General features: G+C 33.4%; 1 protein-coding gene across 13 annotated transcripts in view; it reads right to left on the reverse strand.

The window, feature by feature from the left end:
* The window catches only part of CHD9 (chromodomain helicase DNA binding protein 9), a 226,719-nt gene that overhangs the window by 85,383 nt on the left and 118,802 nt on the right, over positions 1–22,534 (reverse strand). For 10 of the 13 annotated variants that reach the window (XM_087420261.1, XM_087420262.1, XM_087420263.1 and 7 more), the window contains 2 exons: positions 16,020–16,351; positions 2,637–2,748 (listed from right to left, as the gene is read on the reverse strand). In XM_087420261.1, coding sequence (XP_087276387.1) covers positions 2,637–2,748; positions 16,020–16,351 — 444 coding nt within the window. Of the gene's footprint in view, positions 1–2,636; positions 2,749–16,019; positions 16,352–17,173; positions 17,382–17,535; positions 17,619–22,534 lie in introns of those variants that run through there. The other 3 variants (XM_087420265.1, XM_014788390.2, XM_014788391.2) reach the window with 2 other exon arrangements.

Raw genomic sequence — 22,534 nt, forward strand, 5'->3', positions numbered from 1 at the left:
AACCAGCAAAATAATCCATGTGTTCTCCTTTTGGTTTCTGCCAATGTCTTCAATTTGGTAGGTCTTTCATACTTCCATAGCCATGACAAAAATGGCTCAATCAGTGCAGCAGAGTGGGGACAGATTGTTATTTGCATCCAGAACGGTTGCAGTGGCCTTTAACGCACTTCTGCCTCTTTCTCTTAAGTAGAAGAATATTGAGAGAAAGAAAGGCACTACCATGGTGAGTCAGCTCAGCCAAACGTAGTAGACAACTCCATGGCCCATTTAGGATGGGTCACCATCTCTTGGCCATGAAGACACTTACATTTGCAAAACTCAACCTAATACTTTTGTTAATATGGGAGACAGGAAGGTGGCAATAAAAATTATTATAAAAGGACTTCTAGAAACCCAATTTTCCCACATCCTATTCTGACAAAGATGTGAAATATTTATTATTCCCTTATGGGAGGGGAATTCTATGGATCTCTGATCTAATATTAGGCTAAAGGAATGTTTAGAGTTCTATTATGGGCATCATATAGTTCTGAATGTTCAAGAATAGTTTAAATTAATAACCAACAGTGACATTTATTATTCTAACAATAACATGCATGACCAATGTTATATCTCACTGGGCACAAATCTTCTAAATAATGAAGTTTGAGAATAATTCAGCATACTTCTAGAAGATTCTGTTAGATGTTTTCAGCATTAAAGTTTCCTTTCTGGTCATTTAGGTATCTATTAGTACTTTGAAATGCCTCACTTAAGTCTTTAGTAAATAGTAAATGAGTGGCCTAAAAGAATCCTTTGAACTCACACAAGTGCACATTTAGTTAATTCTTCACAAGACAGAATGAAGGCCACTTATTGTAAACTGCTTCCTCATCCTACGAAGACTTTATCAGTCTAAAAGATTAATTAAAAAGTCTGTGAGTTATAAGATAATAGCTGATTTCATCATAAATTATATTTCACTAGAGCATACAGTTACACATTAGGCAAAGCCAAACAAGGTGCCACTCACCAACTATCTTTCTCTGTCATATAGTATCTCTACTACTTAAAAAAAAAAAACAAACGAATTTGATGTCTACATTTCGGGCTAATGTGCTTTTTTTGGCTTTCTTTGTCCATAATGTTTTTCAAAGCACAATTTAAAATACTGACAAATTCTTTCTTCAAGTTTCTTTTTTCTAGCATTTTTCTTCTCATGTCTTAAAGGCTGAAGACAGATCAGTCCATAGCACTTGACACAGAGGTCAGAAATATTATGCTTGTAAATGACTAATACTTCATTATGATAATAACATACTACTTTCCCAGAATAAGCCTAATATAAGGGGCTGCAGGGGCTTTTGAAAAAAATTTAAGTCTCTAACTATAGTCAGACTACTGAAGTACTCTCTATTAAGATCAAAGGTAAAAAAATTAAATATCAGATTCACATTTTTAGATTTCCAAACCTTTAGATTAAATTACTTTTCAAGTCTTCAAATCTTTGACAGTCCATTGTGGTTGAAAGCTACATGGACCTCTCCATCATTTATATAATGATACATTTAAATACATCAATAATACAGATTTATAATTGTTTATTAGAAAATATATTTTTCCTTCTCCATTTATTTTTTTGTGTTAAAGCAACACACTTGTCAAAACAACCTACAATACTACAGTGAAAGGTATGGAAGAAATGTGCATGTTAACCTATTCTACTATTTCATTGTTTGGTAATTACATAATAGAAAAATGGCCAGCATTATTCTAGTAAAAATTAAACTAAATTTTCTCATGTTGAATAAGTTAATTATAAGTTTCCCTAAGTTACGGATAACATGTGAAGAAAAAGCCAGGCCATATAATATTAGGAGCTTCAGTCACTGCCCTTACCTCAACTCTTGCAGCAGCCCAGGAGCCTTGAGCCACTACTCTCCCATTGGATAAGAAGCTGCATAAGGAAGAAGAAAGGCCATTCAGGGGCTTTCTGGCCCCATAATTCAACAACTGCCACCACCCCTAGGGCCTATAGTCAGACTTTAATTATTAGAGAGCAGAGGGTGGCCTGAATTATTATGACCTTCACTATATATATATTATTTTAACTTCGGAAGGTTACTTTGAATATCCACCTATTCACACACACACAAAAAAAAAGGCAAAATGCACAGTATTTTTGTTTACATTAGGGGATTTTTAATATAATTGTTTTTGACAGAAGCAGACCAAAGGAATTATCTCTAGGGATGATTCAATCCATTTGCTTTATCATTTGTATGTGATTTTAAAAATTAATATCTCTATCATTAAATTCATTCAAAAGCACTCTAAAGGACAAGATACTAATGGTAGATACTTCTCCATACTAAAAGCCATCAGGGACTTTGGATGTTACTTAACCTCTCTGGGCTTCACTTTCATTATCTGAAAAATGAGGGATTTGGAGAGGATATCTAAGTTTCCTCCCAGGTCTAACGTTCTATAGTAATACTAGTAGGAGCATATTGTAATAATGCTGTCATATATGTTTTACCATACAGTAAAATATATTTTTACTATTAAACTACAGTATAAATATCCATAAAGCAATATTATGCTATCTAAATAATTCTACCAGTGCTTCATTTCTCAGAAGGAAATTTAATACTCACTTGAGAGTCTTCCTCTTTGAATGTATGCTGTGGCATCTGCTCTGCATCAGATATTTCATCTGAAGACTCATTCTTTCTTTTTTGTTTCTTACCCAATGTAATAATGAGTTTGCTGTTTCAAGAGAAAAAGAGTAAAGAGTAAGAACTCTGCATTTTTCCATTTTTGCTCAAATTAAGATTGCCATGATAAACTTGCTTCCATTTTATATCTCTTGAATGTTCAACCAAAGATAATTACCATGAAATCCAAAATGACTTTTTCAAAACAAAAATTGTATTCTAATGGAACAAATACAGACCAATACTACAGTTAACAATTTCTAAGCATAGAAAGGCAGTCAAGTTCTATCACTTGTTTCTTAGGCTCAATATTATTTTTCATGGGCAAAATGTCAGGTGATATAACTGTATTTAATAATCATAATAATTCATTTATTTTCTTATATATTTGGAATGAGGGATTTTTTCCCTTCTACCTCTTCCTAAACACAAATTCCACTTAATGTCCTTAAGCCTCACATATTCCCTAAAAGCCTCTACCTCTTTCTACCTATAGTAATTTCTCCCTTACTTAAAATACTTTTAACAACTAATTTTTCTTTAATTATTTCATTTATATTAAGGCTGATCTTAGCTAGAGTATATGTTCCTAAAGAGTAAGAACTTCCTTTTACTTTTTATATCAACAATACATATATGTCTGCCTGCCTATCTGCCTCACATATATATGCATGTGTATGTGTATATGTATATTAATATTTACAGACACATATCAAATACAAATGTCTAAAATGAAAGTACATTTTTGATTTTTTTTCCTGATCAGAGGTAGAAGTACAGAGCTCCCACATTTGGTTCAAAAGATGGGAGGGCATGATCTTAAAGCACCATACTAATCACAAACATGTTATTTGCTGATCAAGAAAATTCTATGTTAAGACAAACACCGTATGACTTCACTCATATGTGGAATATAAACTAACACACGGACAGAGAGAACAGTTTGGTGGTTACCAGGGGGAAAGGAGTTGGTGGGTGGCACAAGGGGTGAAGGGGCGCATTTATATGGTGACTGACAAATAATAAAGAACCACTGGAATCTCACAATGTTATAAACTATTATGACATCAATAAAAAAATTAATTAAAAAAAAAAAAGAAAATTCTATGTTAAATATCGGTATTCCAAACACAGAAAACTCCCCAAATAGTTTCAGGTATGATATAGCAAAAAAGGTATCAGAATTTTTTCAACACTTATTTACTAGTGTGGGAGAACTTGGAGGTTAACAGCATGCACTTTGAAATCATATGGTCAAAGATTTTAAACCTGATTCCACCATTTACCTATCTGTGAGACAGTGGGCAAATTACTTGATCTTTTAGCCTTTAGTTTCCTTGTCTGGAAAATAGGGATATTATAATAGAAAGCTGTATTGCTGTTGAGAATTAAGTAGGATAATGTATGTTAGCTCTTAGCAAAGTCTTGACACATAGTAATTTTTTAACGAGTGGTGACTATGTCTAATTATTATACTCAGGCACTTTCCTAGATTCTAGGATTTGAAGATAAAGTTCCTAAGTTTAAGTTCCTAACCTTAAAAGTATCATTGTTAGACAATGATCAATCACAGTTAAAATGCTCAAGTGGAAGTTAGCACTGGATGTAATGCGAACACAAAGGAAGAAGTTCTGACGTTTACTGAAGAGCAAAGGAGGCTTTACAGAAAAGGTAGTTTGAGATAGGAATTGAATGATGAAAGGGAGTTCAATAGGTAGTGAAGGAAGAGGTAGGCCACATTCCAGGTAGGGAGATACCAGAGAAAAATGAGGAGATAATGCAGTGATAAGAGCATGTCAGGAACATACAGAGTACTGCAGGAGGAGGAAGCAAAGAGATGGCCATCTGGATAGGGTGAAGATCACAGAAGGCCTTGCATGATATGCAAGGAGTTAACATTTTAGTTTAAGACCAGCTTTTAAGCTCCATAGGGCAGGAATTTAAAAGGAATCTATCTGTCTTATTCACCACTGACAACAAATGGCACTGAGATATTTTTTGAATGAATGAAAAAAATAGAGCAAACTGGAAGACAAGCGAATTTTAAATACAGTCATGTGTTACTTAATGACGGGGAAATGCCTTGTTAGGCGATTTTGTTGTTGTGCAAACATCATAGAGTGTACTTACACAAACCTAGATGGTATAGGCTACTACACACCTAGGCTATATGGTACTAATCTTATGGAACCACCGTCACATATGTGGTCCCTTGTTGACCGAAACGTCATTATGTGGCACATGACTGTAAATAAGCTCTGGGGCTGTAACGTACAGCATGGTGACTATAGTTAACAATACTGTACTGTATATTTGAAAGTTGCTAAGAGAGTAGATCTTAAAAGTTCCCATCACAAGAAAAAAAATTATAACTATGTGAGGTGATGAATGTTAACTAAGCTTACTGTGGTAATAATTTCAAAATATATACATATATCAAATCATGTTGTATACCTTAAACAAATACAATGTAATATGTCAATTATATATCAATAAAATTGGGGGGAAAAAGAATTTTAAACAAGAGAGCAATGCAACTAGAAGGATGCGAAATGCAAGGCAGGGAAACCGGTGACAACGCATGACAATTCAAGTGAGAGATGAAGAGTGCAACACAGGGCCATGGCAATGTGGATGAAGAGGTAAAGAAAGATACAACTTTTTATTTTGGAAGCATAACCAATAGGACTTGGTTATTGACTGGATGACTAGATGTGAGGTCAGAAAAAAATTCTAGAATGATTTATTCCCAGGTTATTCTTGTTTTGGTATGATTATACCATCTTCAACAGGATAATGGTAATTCTTACTTGGTATCTCACCCGCATTCTTCTGAGTATGTGTAGAAAGTAAATAAGAGTGAAAATATAGCTTATGTTGGAATCAGGAAATCAGAGGAAGCACAAAAATATTCTGAAACAACATTAAGGAACCAATCATGGTTACACTTCATCCCCTCTTACCACTTTCATTGGTCATTTCCTCCCTCTTCTGGTCCCTTTTCCTTACTCTGGTTTCCCCCCTGAAATAAAAATCTCTCGAGGTCATATCTACTATTAGATACCACATGACCTTTCTTGTTCTTCCTCAGTCTCATCCACAATTCTCAAAAAAAGTCCTCTATGCTGACTGTCCCATTATAATCTGAACTCTTTTTTTTTTTTGTGAGGAAGATCAGCCCTGAGCTAACATCCATGCCAATCCTCCTCTTTTTGCTGAGGAAGACCGGCTCTGAGCTAACATCTATTGCCAATCCTCCTCCCTTTTTTTTTTTTCCACCAAAGCCCCAGTAGATAGTTGTATGTCACAGCTGCACATCCTTCCAGCTGCTGTATGTGGGATGTGGCCTCAGCATGGCTGGAGAAGCAGTGCGTCGGTGCGCGCCCAGGATCCGAACCCGGGCCGCCAGTAGCGGAGTGCGCACTTAACCACTAAGCCACGGGGCCGGCCCCATAATCCGAACTCTTAAAACTACTATTCATATTCATAGCTTCCATTTATTCAGTGTTTACTCTGCTGACTTAACATGCATTCTCTCACTTGATGTTCACACAATTCTGAGATGCAAATAGTATTATTTTGTAAGAGGAAATTGAGGCTTAGAGAAATTAAATAACTTGTTTAAAGTCATACCAATAGTAAGAATAGAATACAATTAAATAACTTGTTTAAAGTCACACCAATAGTAAGAATTAAGTATGCCTCACTCCAAAGCCTGAACTCCTAATGTCTAAGGCCACAAATGACCTTCATAATGCCAAACCCAATGGAAATTTAAAAAGTTTTATCTACCAACATATAACTAATCACTTTTACCTTTTCTGCACCCTTTTTTCTCCATGACACAAAACTCTTCTGGTTCTCACTAAACTTCTTAGGCTCCAATTCCTCCATCTACTCTTAGTATGTTGGTTTTCAGCAGGATTCAGTCCTTGACAACTCTTTTCCACCAGTCCTGCAAACTCTGGTACTTCTCCAAGTTCTGTCTTTTTTTTTTTTAATTCCTTTGCCATTTATTTATTTACTTATTTATTTATTCCCCCTGCCCCCAAAGCCCCAGTAGATAGTTGTATGTCATAGCTCAACATCCTTCTAGTTGCTGTATGTGGGACGTGGCCCCAGCATGGCCGGAGAAGCGGTGTATCGGTGTGCGCCCGGGATCCAAACCCGGGCCGCCAGCAGCGGAGTGCACGCACTTTACCGTTAAGCCACGGGGCCGGCCCCCCCAAGTTCTGTCTTCAGCCTTCTTCCCTCTCTATATACTGTCCCTGGGAGATTTAACTGAATCTATTCTTAACTACCACTTAGAGGTTGAAGATTCTCAAATCTCTTATCTCTCATTTAGACCTTTTCCCCAAGCTTCAGATTCATACAATCGTTTACTGGATATATCCATATGGATATCCCACAGATATCACAATCTCAAAATGCCCCAAATGCCAGCTCTCATTTACCCTAAACCTAATAGTCTACTAATATTAAATTATAATATAAATTGAGAAAAGTGCACGTCAAAAGAGTACAGCTCAGCGAATTTTCTCAGACGAACACAAACGTGTAACCAGCTTCCAGATCAAGAAACAAGACATTATTAACCTCCCAGAAGTCTCCTCTCATGCCTTCTCTTCCATCAACAACCTCCTTCTAAGGGTAACCATTATGCTGCTTGTGATTAGTTAACACACCCCGAGGCTCTCGTGTAGGTGATGTTCAGTGGCAAGGTCAGGGATAAGCCTAAGTAAAACTGGGTAGTAGACATACACATTCGATGCACTCCTCCATTTGCTATTCATCTCCAAACATGAAGGCATGTTTTAGACTAGTTTGCAGACGACAGCAAAACTAGTAAAAGGAAAGTTTAGTTACTTATATAACAATTTTCTATATTTGAAACACAAATCAAGGCCTATTAATACTCCTCAATATATTGCTTAACAAAGGCATTTTCTCAGTGTTGGGTAAGCTAAATGAATTATGTGAAATACATAATCTGATACAGTATCTATGTGGCTGCTTAAAGGCTCACATTCCACTGAATAAAAACTTCAACGAAATCAGAAGCAGAGATATTTAAACCTTTTTCTATTTTCTATGAAGAGGTTATACTGTTCCTTTCTAGTGGTATAAGGTAATTAAATGAAAACTGTCTAAGGACAATGGACTAAGCTGTTTAAACATTATTTTTATAGATAAATATTGCCTAAATCTCTAGAAAAGAAATAGTAATAAGTGCTGCCAAATCAATCTTAAACACCCACCCTTTTTGATGGAGGGGTGTAGGTTAGATAAAAATGTTTCCTATAATACCTTAGATAAACCTTCATTATATTAATTATTTGAAAAAGGTACTTAAAAAAAGACCTTTTTATTTTATTTTCCATATATTCTGTATTCTTTCAATATTGTTCTATAGGCCTGGAATAGCATCTTATTTCATAAACTTATTAACTATTCTCAGCCCATGCAAAAATCTTTTTCAAATCCTAACTTTGTAAGAAATATTTCAGATATAGTAGTTTCCTACTAAACCTTTCAAAGTCCAAAATATTTACACATGTCCTTTCTGTTCAAAAAAGGTACATTTCCATGGTAGGAAAAAAGCTGATTCTAAAATTTGAAGTCATTATTGACTGACATAGTTCTGAGTAAAATATAGATATATTTTAAGATTTAAAAACTAGGGTTACTTACACAAAACACTGATTCTTGGAAACAATGAAGTCATATCGGTTTACTCTAAGTTGTAAAATGGTATATAGGTGATACTACAAAGGGGAACAAAAATTAGGTTGGTATTGATCAGTAATTCCTAAATGTGTGTGTCAGGCTTCATTGGAAGGGTGTCTTTTAAAATACAGATTCCTAATGAGAAAACATGAGATAAACCCAAATTGAGAGATATAATTGGCCAGTATGCTTCAAAACTGAAAACATCATAAAAGACAAAGACTAAGGAATCATCTCAAATTAGAAGAGTATAAGGAGACATGACAACAAAATGAAACGTAGGATCCTGAATTGGATCCTGGCCAAAAAAAAATGGAACAACAGACAAAATTTCCACGAGGTCTCTAAATAAGTTAATAGGATTGTGTGAGCGTTTGTTTCCTGATTTCGATAATTATGCTCCCGTTACATAAGACGTTAACATTTGAGCAAGCTGGGTGAAGAGCCTAAGGGAAGGCTGACCTATTTTTGCAAGTCTGAGATTATTTCAAAATAAAAAGTAAAAAAAAAATACAGATTTGTAGGTCCTAATCCCAAGATTCTGATCTAGTAAGTGGGACTCCAACTGGACTTCTAAAAAATTCCCTAAGAGCTTCTTATGCTCCACCAGGTTTTGGAAGGACTGGCTGAGAATAATTAGTTTAGAAAACTCTAGGAACAAATATTCAGGATAATACAACTATTTTATATTTATAGAACACTTAAAACATCAAAGTGCTTTGCCTACAATATCTCAGTTGATCCTGAGAAAAACTCTGAGATAGGCAAGGCAGGTACTGGTGCCACTATACTAACAGGGAAAACTTCAGCTCCAAAAAAATGAAATAAACTGCTTAGGTCACAAATCTAGTAAAAGACAATAAATGTCTCTTTATTCCTAGTCTATTATTTCCAACATATCTTACTGATTTTAAAATAAAATTACTATACTTCAACCAGTCAATATATATCTAATATCAATAAATATAGTTTAGTGAATAAAGAAAAATATGAAACTAATTATCTTTTAGTAGATTATTAAGGTTAAAGTTTATCTGACTTTGAAACAACCAGGAATTTCTATTGTCTGTGTAATGACAAATTATAGCCATAAATGTTATCTGAAGAAAATCAGATGATCTAAAAGTAAAAAAAGTAAAATAAAATCAGTTAAGTAAAATACCCAATTACCAAAGAGCATTCCATTCTTCCATCATGGATCACAAAGAGCTCACTATATTAATTCTAAAATAAAATTTCATAAAAATAAAACAAATTTCATTATAGAGACATTCTTCAAATAAACTGATAGTTTGCTATTCTTAGAAATATCACCCAAGTGCCAAAGTAATACAGAATATATTAATAACAAAGACTTTATGCAAGCTTTGTTTTTTTAAAACATTAAACGGATCTGTTATCAATATTAGCAAACTGCAGCAGCAGATATTCAGGCAAGTATAAGGACTAAATATCAAAACATAGCTTGTTTCAGACAGCAAAGGGCAATTTCAACCTAAGTATAAATTTGAAATGTTAATTCATTTGATAAGTACAGGCACTAGAAAACCTCAGTGTTTATACTTGATGTCTATATTTGATTTTCAGATGTAATTTATGTACTCATCTAAATCATGCCCACATGTTATTAGGAGAGGCTGTGTAACAAGCTGTGTTCTACATAGTGTCAATCTGTAATTGCCCCATGTTGATTCTCTCATTGCAATAATTGGACAAACAATGAATCTTATCCAATTAGTCCATTTGTTGTAATTAATGCATTCAATTCATCATAAGTGAAGGAAACAAGCAAAAATACTATTTCACATCATAATTTTTTCTTTGCAAGCCGAATGAAAGATACTGGGGCTATTTTTAAATTCATCAAATATAAACTTTTTTTTTTAAAGAAACACATTCAAGGGGCCGGCCAGGTGGCGCAAGCGGTTAAGTGCGCGCGCTCTGCTATGGCGGCCCGGGGTTCGCTGGTTTGGATCCCGGGAGCGCACCGAGGCACCGCTTGGCAAGCCATGCTGTGGCGGTGTCCCATATAAAGTGGAGGAAGATGGGCATGGATGTTAGCCCAGGGCCAGTCTTCCTCAGCAAAAAGAGGAGGATTGGCAGATGTTAGCTCAGGGCCGATCTTCCTCACACAAAAAAAAAAAAAAAAAGGAAAGAAACATTCAATTTGGTGAAATTACTCCAGTTTAAGGTTCAACTCAAGACTCCAGCTTAAACTCATCTGGGAAAAATAATCAAGTTTTAAAAGGTTTCTTTATATTAGTTAATCCTTAAATTTGTGAAAGTAACATTGTATTGTAAGCTCTTGGTAACTTGGACTATAAATTACTTCCTGTTTAAGGATACACATCATTTTTTTCAAAAAGTTGAATTCACTGAGCTCTTTCATAGTTACTAAGGATAGAAGTATTAGCTAAGTATTAATCATAGTCAATAGATTTATCAGCAGTTTAATTCTTCTTAAAAAAATTTCTTTTTAAAAAAAGTAAAGGGTATTTATGTTAAAAGATACTGACAAAGTAGGAACATTAAAATCAAATACTTTACTTCAGTGGTTCTAAGATACACATTTTTCGTACATATTCACATCTATGAAATCAAGATTCATCTAACAATCAAAGGATACACCATAGTTTTAACCAGCAATATTTTTTTTCTTTCTTACTGACACATAAAACAATGGTGTGTCTTATCATCAATGATATCTTAGATTCAATGAAATACAGCACATTGTTTGCTAATGATAAACCTTACTAATACATTTTATGTAAAGGTATACTTGTTAAAAACAAGTATTCATGCAGATCTTCATGAGTTTACACACATGGGGGGAAATGCCTGGTGGGATGGTAGGCCGAAGGCCTTCCAGTGCCACCTGCAGATACAGGAAAAAACCAGGTAGGTCTCAGAACTTGAGTCATGTGGGGAAAGGCCTCTAGCACTCAGGGGAAAAAAAAAAAAAAAAAAACAAAACTTAATTAAATTCATAATAATAAATAATATATATCAATTCTTTTTGAAGATGAATATGTTTCAGATTTTCACTGAGTTTAAGTTCAGATGCAAAGAGTGAAATCAATAAAACATTTTATCTGCTTGGCATCTAAAAATTATAGAAATATAACGATTACTAATGGCATATGATGAATAATTAAAAATATACAATAAGTTGATACTATACATTTTTTCAAACTGCTTTTTGATTGTATGCCAAGAAATAATTAATACATTTATATTTCCTCCAAACAGATATTAAATTTCTATTATTCTGAATACTTGCAATCAGGGTCTCATTTGTCACTTTATTAACATGGATTATAAAGTGATTCCCAATTTCTGATGATTCATCTTATTTTTCACTCAGATTTTGTTCATTCATATTATTTTTCCCTTACGTTTTACTCAGAGGTAAATGTGTGTGACATTTGGACATGTTTACATGTTAATTTTCTTTAAAAAATACACATACATATACATTTCTATGTAGGAAGGTAGGTAATTAACAAGTGTTATTTTCTCTCTTCCTTCTTGTGGGTTCAAAAAGAATATAGCAAAAAAGGCGACAATATAATTTCAAGATCTAATTTAATGTTTCATTGTTTTTCTCTATAACATGGCATCCTTAATTTCTACTCAAGTTTGATATTTTCTAATTTAGATGTTTTCTGCTTTAACTAAAGAGAAAAGCTACTTGTAGCACCCGATAACTAGCATTTCTGTAACAAACAGAAAGAATAAATATGAATACAAAAAAGAAAGGACTATTACTGATTAAATTTACAGAGCCACAAGAACATTTTTAAATACCAAAAGCATTCTACTTATGTCAGTTTGATAATCTATAACACAAAGAAGTAAATGCTAATGGACAACATGGAAATATAATTTAAATGCCAGTTATAAACTATAAATTTAAAAATCCTTCAACCAAATCATGTGATATTCTATTACATAATCTAAAACCAAACAGAGCCATAAGAAAATTCTACTGGAAGTCTTAAAATGAATTTATTTTAGAATTTGACTCTCTACTATTACTAAACCATCAGTTATATCCCTGTGGTTTTATGAACGATCAGCTTGTCATTTCTGTTTTTGATTTAACAAATCAAATTCAATCATTTTGTATCATTTACCATTTAATCTTCCACTCATTCCATAAAATTCATTCCATTCCATTCATGGAGCATCTGTTATGTACCTACTCCTACTGAAGAAATACCTGCTATTCTACTTGAAAGACAGCTTGTTATAGAACCTGACTGCCAAGATTGTGAAAAATGTTAAAGTAGAAAAATCTTGTTTCTTGTTCTACCTCACTCTTTATTTTACACCTGCCACTTCCATTTCAACTCACACCCTTCCACATAACCATGGGCAACCCTTTCCAACTCCAGGCATATTTCAAACAAAATTTACCTGTCCTAAAAGCTACTCTAGTTAACCTGATAAGCAGAGGCATGTTCATACGAAAAAAGCCATTAATAAATTAACCTATTATCCCTCTTAACAAGTAGCAACTGTTTTTGTTTGTTTGATTTTTTAACTGATCTTATTTAGAAACAGAGCCTTAATGGAAGAGAACCTCAGCAGATGAGTCAGTTTAGGCTTGAAGGAAGGGGCGTGGCTCCTGGCCTTGGCTTTTTCCTTAAACAGCTATACGGTATTTATGTTTTCAGGAAATGATAATGGCTAACATTAAGTAATTCCAGGTATAGTTCTATACGCTTTAGTTGTTATTAAATTATTTCATCCTCAAAATAACACTACAAGGCAAGGACTATCATTAGCCCCATTTTACATGAGAGGAAACTAAAGCTTGGAGAGGTTTAAGTACTTGTCCAGGGTCACACTGCTTGTCAGTGATAAAACTGGGATTTCAACAAACATAACTTGCTCCAAAGCCAAAGAACTTAAGCCCCTTATCACACCGCACGGCCCAATCTAACTCACAGAACTATTTTAAAGATTAAATGAGACTACATGAAAGTGCTCTGAAAAGGACACTATTCCTTGTATTTAAAAAAAATTAATCTATACAAGTGACAGAAATAATGAAAAGGTTTTAGGCTCAGTAGCCAGCAGACGCAGTATTGGTTTTCCTCAGATCAGTCTTCCTAGATTATATCAAATCACATACATGGGTTAAATAAACACCAACTGTGACTAGTATATCCATCATAATTTATTGTTTACAAATTTAGTTACTTTTAAAATTTATATTTCACATTGTTGGTGGTTAAGTTCCAGCATATATTTCCTTCAATTTTATCGAATACCAATCATTTGATATTAGCAACAGACCAATTCTTCCAAAACTAATGGAAAAATGAAATTTTACAAGAAAATGTTTAATATATCATAAAATGAAGTTAATTAAAATGATGCAACTAAACCTAACTATTTAAATGATGACTCTTCAAACAAAAATTAAAAACTGGGCAAATTCAAAATTATAAAATGTAGTGGCTTATTCAGTGCATGATTTCACTCATATGTGGAAGATAAACCAACACACGGACAGATAGAACTGTTTGGTAGCTACCAGGGGCTAAGGGGGTGGGGGGTGGGCATAAGGGGTGGAGGGATGTACTTATATGGTGACTGATAAACAATAATGTACAACAAAAATTTCACAATAAAAAAAATGTAGTGGCTTATTGGAAAGCATAGTAAGGAAATATTTCAATTGACTAATACAGGAACTCTAGATTCCATATGAATTTCACTTCCAACTATGCTTTTTTCCTCCAACATGTTAATAATCTTTGTCTTTATCCCATAAAAATGACCAAGAGGATCAAAAAATTATTGTTTTACTCCAACAGCTTAGTAACAATATATAGGCAAGCTTCAATTTTACTTACCTGCTTGCAACTTATAAATTCCTCTATCAACAAGTTCTATACTCTCAACAAGTTTTTTTTTTAGCAACTACTCAGTATTTCACCATGTATATATCTCACCGATTTTCTCAAGAATGCTATCTCTAAAAACAAGTACTAAATTGACCAATGCTGTGCAATATTAAACTAATGAGTCAGATACTCTACTGCAGTATATTACAATTCCCTAACATATTAATTCACATTTTTCAAAAACTCATGTTTCTCTATTATAATTTATTTCTATTTTTCCTCTTACATACATTGCTTTTTCTTGAACCAGATTTACTTCTGGTATCTTTTGCCTCTAGCTATTCCCCTCAAAATTTAAGCTTGCTGTAATTTTTGAAGTTTCTCCATTAATTTCCTCTAGTTTTCTGCATTATTTTTTAATACCCTTCCAAATAGTACACTACTTTGCCTATCTCTCTATATAAGTTAAAACTGGAAAATGTTAATTATGTTAACTTTTAATACATTAAAGAATTAAATATGGGGTTTCCTAAATTAAAACGAGACATAATATTGGAAAAATAAGATACTTTCATACCAAAACTTTTAAATATAAAAGGAGTAGAAATTTAACTTTCAAATTTCATTTTAGCTGTCTGCAAATAAAATGCAAAATCAATAATATTAATTATTGCTCTATTATAGCAAGAGAGCCCATATTATTTAATGGTTTGGTTTGAAAGGCATCAGGACCTAATGATCTAATTCAGTTTGGTGGTTGTATTTAAAATACTGAGAATTAATTTGGTTTACAAAATTGTGTTAGTTCCAAATACCTACGTAATGGCTCAAGAATTTCTTAAGCAAATGAAGACTTTCATAATAAGGGAATTCTTTTTTTATTGTGTGTACTTTTTGTGTGGAAAAAAAGAAAACACTTTACATAAAATTTTGTATAAAGCATTCAAAAATGACCAATATTCCTGCAAAAACAATTCTAAACTATGTTGGCCTTGGGTTACTTTTACCCTTGCATGCAAAACAAACACACATATAAAACAAATAACACCTATTATATTTTATTTTTTGAAAATGTACTAGATAAGTAGTCAAAATACCTAGGATTAATGTACCCTCCTAGAGTAATTCTTTGTCCTTATAATTCTCTTGGAACATTAATCCTCACCTGGCCTCTTTATTACATAAAGCAAATCAGAAAGGCTGTCAAGGAGAAAATCAGTAAGAGCCGAGAGCTGCTTACTGTTGATGTAAATGGTCTTAGTTTTCTTGCCGTTCCATTTAGTCCAAAGTTGTGGGTTTATCAGAAAATACTGTATTTCATGTTCCCAAACTATAAAGTGCCCAACGAAGCACAACTAAGAGATAAAGAAATCTTATAAACAGTTTCAATACATGTTGTGTAAAGAAAGTGAATTTGGAACTGGCACATCGATATGAGTTTTGTTTTGTTTGTGTTTTTTCCTTTTTCTGTTTTATTTATGAAATATTCTCCTATTTTAAATTCCTTTTACTAATACAAACGTACAAAAAGCTATGTTCACAGAATAGTAAGATTTAGTAAATCCTGTAATATTATCTAATTCATTCAAACAGGAAATAAGGTACATACAGTGCCTAACAACTTAAAACTCCAAAGTGGGAGAAAACACATCACATGCAAATCAAGAGGAAAAGATTAGACAGATGGCACTTTAACAAAAAGTTCAAAGGAATTAAATCTAATTTTTAACCAACTTACCCAATTTTTGTCTTCTCTTTTAACTTAGAACAAGTTTTTGTTTTTTTGCTCTCTTTGTCCTTTGGCTTGGATTTCATCCTTCTACCTTTCTTTTCCTCTTTTCCTTCGACTGAAGCACTAGGGAAGTTTTCAGGGCTCATCACTCGTGGAATATTGCGCTCCCCTCGCTCCTTTGCTCTTGCTATGGCCTCTGATATTATACGATTAGCCTTTTCTTGCTTGCTTTCTGATTCCACCTTTTTTCTCTGCTTCTTCTCAGACATGATCCTCACCTGGGTATTCTGCAACTTAGCATATGTCCCAGAACCATCACTCTTCTTGGAAGATGGAGGCTAGAGAAACCAAAATATTTTTTAATACAATATACCAAAGTACAATTAAACAATTGTATTAAATTGTACTAACTGTACAATTAACATAAGTATCTGAAAATTTAAAACTAAGATTAAAGAAGTAAAATACATGAGCAAATGTGAGTGCTACATACAAATTTAAAATTAAAACATTTTGCAGAGCAAGAAAGTAGTGTAGGCATAAAATAAAAAGCTCAACTACTGCTTTTAAAAATGAGGCTTAAAGAAGGAAAATATAGATTCATTGATATTTTCATAGCATTCTTGATTAGTTGATTCAAATTTTGTCCTGTAAATATAGCTGATTCAAATTTTATCATGTAAATATTCTGTGCATTTGGAATAAAAGTCTTTTCTTTCCTCTTCACTCCAGAACTCTGAAAATTATTAATATAGCAATTTTAATTTAGAATGACTACTCCTTATAGTTTACGATTTTTAGAAAAATAAAGCCTCTCTGCTTTAAATGAAACTAGAACTAGAACCTGAAATCATTTAAATTATTTTAATGTGCAATCTATGCAGCAACATAGCTAGTTAGTAAACAGACATTCCCATACTTAAAATTAGAGAAAGTTTTAGTTTTTCCATGAAAGAGTTAAATGTGGATTTTTTTCTATGTACCATAATTATTTTGCTCAAGCAATTCTGAAAAAAAATAAGTTTTATAGTTTTACGTTAAAATTATTAATATTTTAGCAATATCACAGGAAGCAGATCAACAGCATTTTAAAAAGAATATCCTCTTCAAACACGCATTCCTCCAGATATACTTAGATCACAGTTTTGTTATGTTCTTACCCGTAAACATGCCTCTGACTATAGCAAAGGAAAAAACCACCAGGAATTTCCAAACACATTTTCATGCTGATTCCAGTGTGCTTCACTGGATATCTTTTCTATACCTGCCTCATCAAAGGTTTCATAGCAGTGCTGCAGCACTGGGAAAGGAAGGAGGGTTTAGAATCGCTCACTAAAATGCCACCTTAAGGCCTACAGGCTATAACAAATAACCAAGACTCGAGAAAACAGCAACAAGCTCAAGATGGCGATGCAGTACGACTCCCGCAGCAGCAGCCAGTAATAAGGAAGGTTATTCAATCCCATTAGCCTTTTAGCCCAAAGAACCCCTCCTCCTCCCACTCATTCAGGCTTTCACTTACCCTTCCTCTTGGCCTCTTCACTGAAGACATTTTTGGCGTCAGACAAAGGCTTGCCCTCTGCTTTTTCACCACCCCAGGCAGTGCTCAAGAAAAAAGCATTGAAAGAAGATTCCTAAATGGCCTATTTAGCAAGCTGCAACCAAGAGATGCACAACCCTCCACAAATACACATTGTGATTTATCAACACATTTCTGCCTTGGCAAGTTTATATCCACTGTTCATCCTATTTAGATACGAAAAAGGCTATAAACCCCTCTTAAAAAGCTGAGTTTCCTCAATAGCTGTAAGCAGATAGCCAGATTCCAACAAAGCACAGAAAGAAATGAATGCACAAAGCATCAAAATGCATCAGCATGAATATTAGAGATGTCGTTAAAAATACTGACTCCTTCTGCGGAAGTAGGCCAGCAGATGGTGCTACCAGTTATTATTCCATTAGACTCTGCAATTTAACCCCCAGTGGACTGTTCTTCCCTCCATGTAACACATTAACTCTCGCTCTGCCATTTCCTGCAGTCAAGTTTTTAAAAATATACCTAAAAACTTGATCTTTAAAAATTATTTGAAAACTTAAACTGTGGTGAAATAGCTTTATGTAGTTATCAATATTAAAAAAACAAAATCCAAAGCAATTTTTACTGGAGAAAAGTACTTTTCTCCATGATACTCTAAAATATTAAAATATAAAAATAGCTGAAGATGACCAAAGGGTTAAAGAGCAAGTCATGCAAATGAACACATAACAAATGACTTCTCTTTAAGAAATTAGATAAGGTCTCTTATGATTCTTCTAACAAAAATTAACAATGCTACTTTTAAAATAGAGAAATAAAGCTATTTTCATTTAAATTCTAAAAAGAAGCTTAAAATTCTGAAATGAACACATGAGAGCTGTCTATAAATTCTAGAATTACTAACCACACTTCAATTTTTTCCTTATTTATACCTGGATAAACACATTAATTTTCCTAACATAAAAAATTCACAAAACCTTCCTGAACTTTACTCCTCACATTTCATTTTAACTGAACTGCTGAGCTTTTCAGATAAAATTTTAGTTTTAGTCTCTTACTAAAAATAAATAAGTTGCAAGTCCACCTGAATTTGATCAGTACAGCTTTTCTTTCTATAAAACACAGACTATTTTAGTAAGCAATGCCCCCAAAAAGTAAAAAATTTTCACTGCTTCAAAATTCAACTTTACCTCTTTCATGAATACCATTTTTTTTCAGTTGGTCTTGGCAAGTCATCTGATATCTCTACCAAAGAACCTGTTTGGTTTTTTTTTTTTCCTTTTAGGCACCAACAGTCTCAAAACGGAGCAACGTTCTATCAATGGTGTCCTAGAAAGACCGATCTGTCTTAGACAGCAGGAGGGGAAATTAAAGGCCAAGGACCACTAAAGGCAAGGAAAGGATGTGACTGACCTGAAAGGCCATCAATGTAAAAACCGTAACAACCAATAATAAGGTCTAACACTTACTAAGTGCCAGGCATTAGTCTAAGCATTTGACACATAATAACTAATTTAATCCTGAATGATAATAGGTTAATAGTGATAACGGAGAGAAGAAGAGTAGCAAATGGGAGATAGACACTTATAACGGTATTACAAAATGAAAGAATGGACCTGAGAGAGTAAAAAATTAAAAAAAATCATAAGGATAACAATAAAAAGAGTTAACACTTATGTAGTCTATACTAAGTGCCAGGCACTATTCCTAATATTACATTAATATTAAACTCAATTAATCTTCAAAACAATCCTGTGAGATATAAACTACTGTTATCTTCATTTTATAGCTGAGGATATAGAGAAGGGAGGCACAGATAAGTGACTTGCCCAAGATCACACAGCTACTGAAGCATGGATCATGGATTAAAAGGCAGAGAGCCTCATTATGGAAACCACGCTCTTAACCACTATTTATATCATATTTGGTTCAAATACCATAATTTACAGAGATTAATTTGAACACAAAAGAAAGTGACTTTCTCAAAATTGCTGAGATACTAGTAACAAAACTAGGATGAAATTTAGATTTTTCTAGTACCCTTTCCAAGATGTAGGAATCAACGACGTATGGGTGGGGTATGGATGAAGAGCAGGGAGAGTCAATGCTTAGCTTCTACACCAAGTAATGGCACAGGAGAAGGTAAAAGAAAGGAAATCTAGCTGAGAGGGGGTGTATGAGTGTGCTGTAAGTTTAATTCTTTTCATACTGAGTTTGAAATGAACAGCTCTAGTAATTGGAAATTTGGGACTGGATCTTCAGAGAGAGGTCAGGGCTGGAAGAGAAGATGTGGATTCCCTTGCTGTTTTCTTCGATACCCTTAACGCATGGACACTATCCACAGAACGTAGGATGGTTTCCAAAATATCTCACTTCTATAAAGCTTTTCAATAGATTCTATTACTTGACTCAAAATCTCAATTATTTAACAATAAATCTTAACAGTAGACAACAATAGAGAATCTGTGATCAAATATTTCTTCTGCTATTAGAATACAGTATTTTAAAACTATACTCCCACAGAACATCAACATTGAAGTGTTAAGTAACTAAACATTTTTTACATAGGTCATTTCCCAATTCAAACATACATACAAACATAGAAAAGAGTAGTTCATAGACTTTTCTCAATGTTATGGTTTGTCTCTTTTCCCCTATACAAGTAGTCATCAAATTTTGTCAAATCTACTTAATGTATTTTGTTTTGTTTTCCTCCTCTCAGTCCCAAGAGCTCTTGTTATATTAATTTCCCACTTGCTATGGTTATATTGTGTTTATGTAGGAAAATATCCTTCCTTATCTGTAGGAAATATATATGAAAGTCTTTGGGGGTAGTGGAACATCAGGTCTGCAATTTACTTTCCAATTCTTTACAAACTAAAAGAATTTTTTTGTATTTCACTTGTGATTTTCCTCTAAGTTTGTCATAGTTTCAAAATGTTATTTAAAAATTAAAAAATAAAGGCAAAGGCCTTGTTCCCCAAGAACCTGTATGCTAAATGAGAAAAAAAATACATAAAAGGCACATATATTAATATTATATCCAAATATTTATAAGAAAAAGAAATCCTAGCAAAACATAAAGATGATATCACGTGATATATTTATTATTTTGATAGCAACTGGGAGGAATATATGGAAAGCCCTGGATATCATATTTCAACATTGGGGGAACTCAAGGGTTTATGGTATGTGTTTTTCAAACTATAGGTCATGACCTAATAGCAAGTCATGATATAAATTTAGTGGGTCCTGACTAGCACTAAAAAAATGAAATAGAACAGAATGAAAAAGGACAGCGTCTAGCCTTTATGAATGCTCTTCATGCTTCTTACAAAATTAAAAAGTTTTGACACCACCTGTTACTCCTCTTTTTCTTCATGAGGGAAAGAAGCAAAGAGACTTGGGCAAGAACTTATAAATGTTAAAATCTGAGTGGAAACACACTCAAGTCTCTCTCCTCTTGGTGGAATAATTTCCCCACATTAGGGAATTCATTCATTTCAAAGATTTTAGTTGCATACAAATAATTAAAATTATTGAATCATGAGTGTGTGAACATGAGTAGAAATTATAAATTTCTAAAAAGAGAAGGGGAGAATGATCACATGGCTACTATACATCTACTATAGAGAACAGGTTTCTTTACTGGAGGGGAAAAGTCCTACTTGATGTATTTTTAAAACAATATGAAGGAACAAAAGGTCTCAAATAATAAAACAGACAAAATTCTTTAGTAAGAACAAAACAAAGAACACGGAATTTTAGAGATAAACAGAGATAAAACTCCAGTATAGCTAAAAATCTTCTAAGCTTTCTCAGGAGAGAGGTGGCTTAGACTTCAGGCCTGGGGACAGGAGGTTTCAACGCAAGAGAATATAAAACAGAATAGAGACAGCAAGCCTTGAGCAAGAATGAGTTTTACTGCCTAGAGAAGAACCAATAGTGAAACCCAAAACACCAAGTTTAAGGAGCTAGCAAATGAAGAGGAGCTAATGAAGAACAAAAAGCAACCACAAGAATGGTTAAGATGAGTGTCAGGAAAGAGCAGGGTCATGGAAGCTGAGAGGAAGAGTTAACAGCTCTGTATTCAACAGGAAAGTAAGTATCTCAGAGTAACTTGATACTATCAAGATAGTATGTGAGGCATTTTAGTTCTTTTAAATTATTTATAGTAAGCCAGTGTGCTGGTTTTTAATTTATTTACTTTAAAAAGAGTCATAATAATTATTTACTTAAATATTCATATTAAACTAACCTTCTGAAGACAATAAATTTGTAGTTAATGTTAGTAATATGTATCAAACATTAGTGTGGTGACTTGTTTTAGTTTTTATTTATTGCATACAACATTTTTTCCACAGGCTACCCATCACGACTTGCTTTTAAAAAGAAAAGGGGAAAAAACGGATCCAAGAGCAAATTATAATCTGCCAAAGTCTTTTTCTGAGCTTTACCCTTAGATTTGTTTTCAGAGTTTTTGATGGAAGTGAAGCAATTATTTCAGTGCTTTCTTCACATCTGTAAACTGCCATGTTCACAAAGTAAAAGGCTTATTGTCATCACGTGACTTGTGGTATTACCCAGGTTTCCATTTTTAGCTAACCATGACATTCCCTTTTTTTAGTATCATAAATCTTAAATTTTACATTGATATAGTAATACCATTGAAAGTATTACCTTTATTTTAGTCATCTACATAGCAGTTCAGGCAAATCAGATATTCATAAAAGTTGTGTGTTATTTTTAAATAAAAATTTATTATATGACTTACAGGAAATACAGAGAGAGAGGAACATGTTAGAGGATACGATAGGGATGTAATCAGCAAAATCCAGAATGTGGGAAACTCTACAGACAAATCACTCAGTTTCTTCAGTAAAGAAATTATAAGAAATAAAACAAAGAAGGGAAACCATAGATTAAGAGACTTAAGACTAAATGGAATGCCAAAATGAAAAAATAGAAGAAAAAAAATAAGAGA

This window comes from Ceratotherium simum, chromosome 30 (genome assembly GCF_057802395.1).
Source record: "Ceratotherium simum simum isolate JZ-2026a chromosome 30, ASM5780239v1, whole genome shotgun sequence".
Lineage (NCBI taxonomy): Eukaryota > Metazoa > Chordata > Mammalia > Perissodactyla > Rhinocerotidae > Ceratotherium > Ceratotherium simum.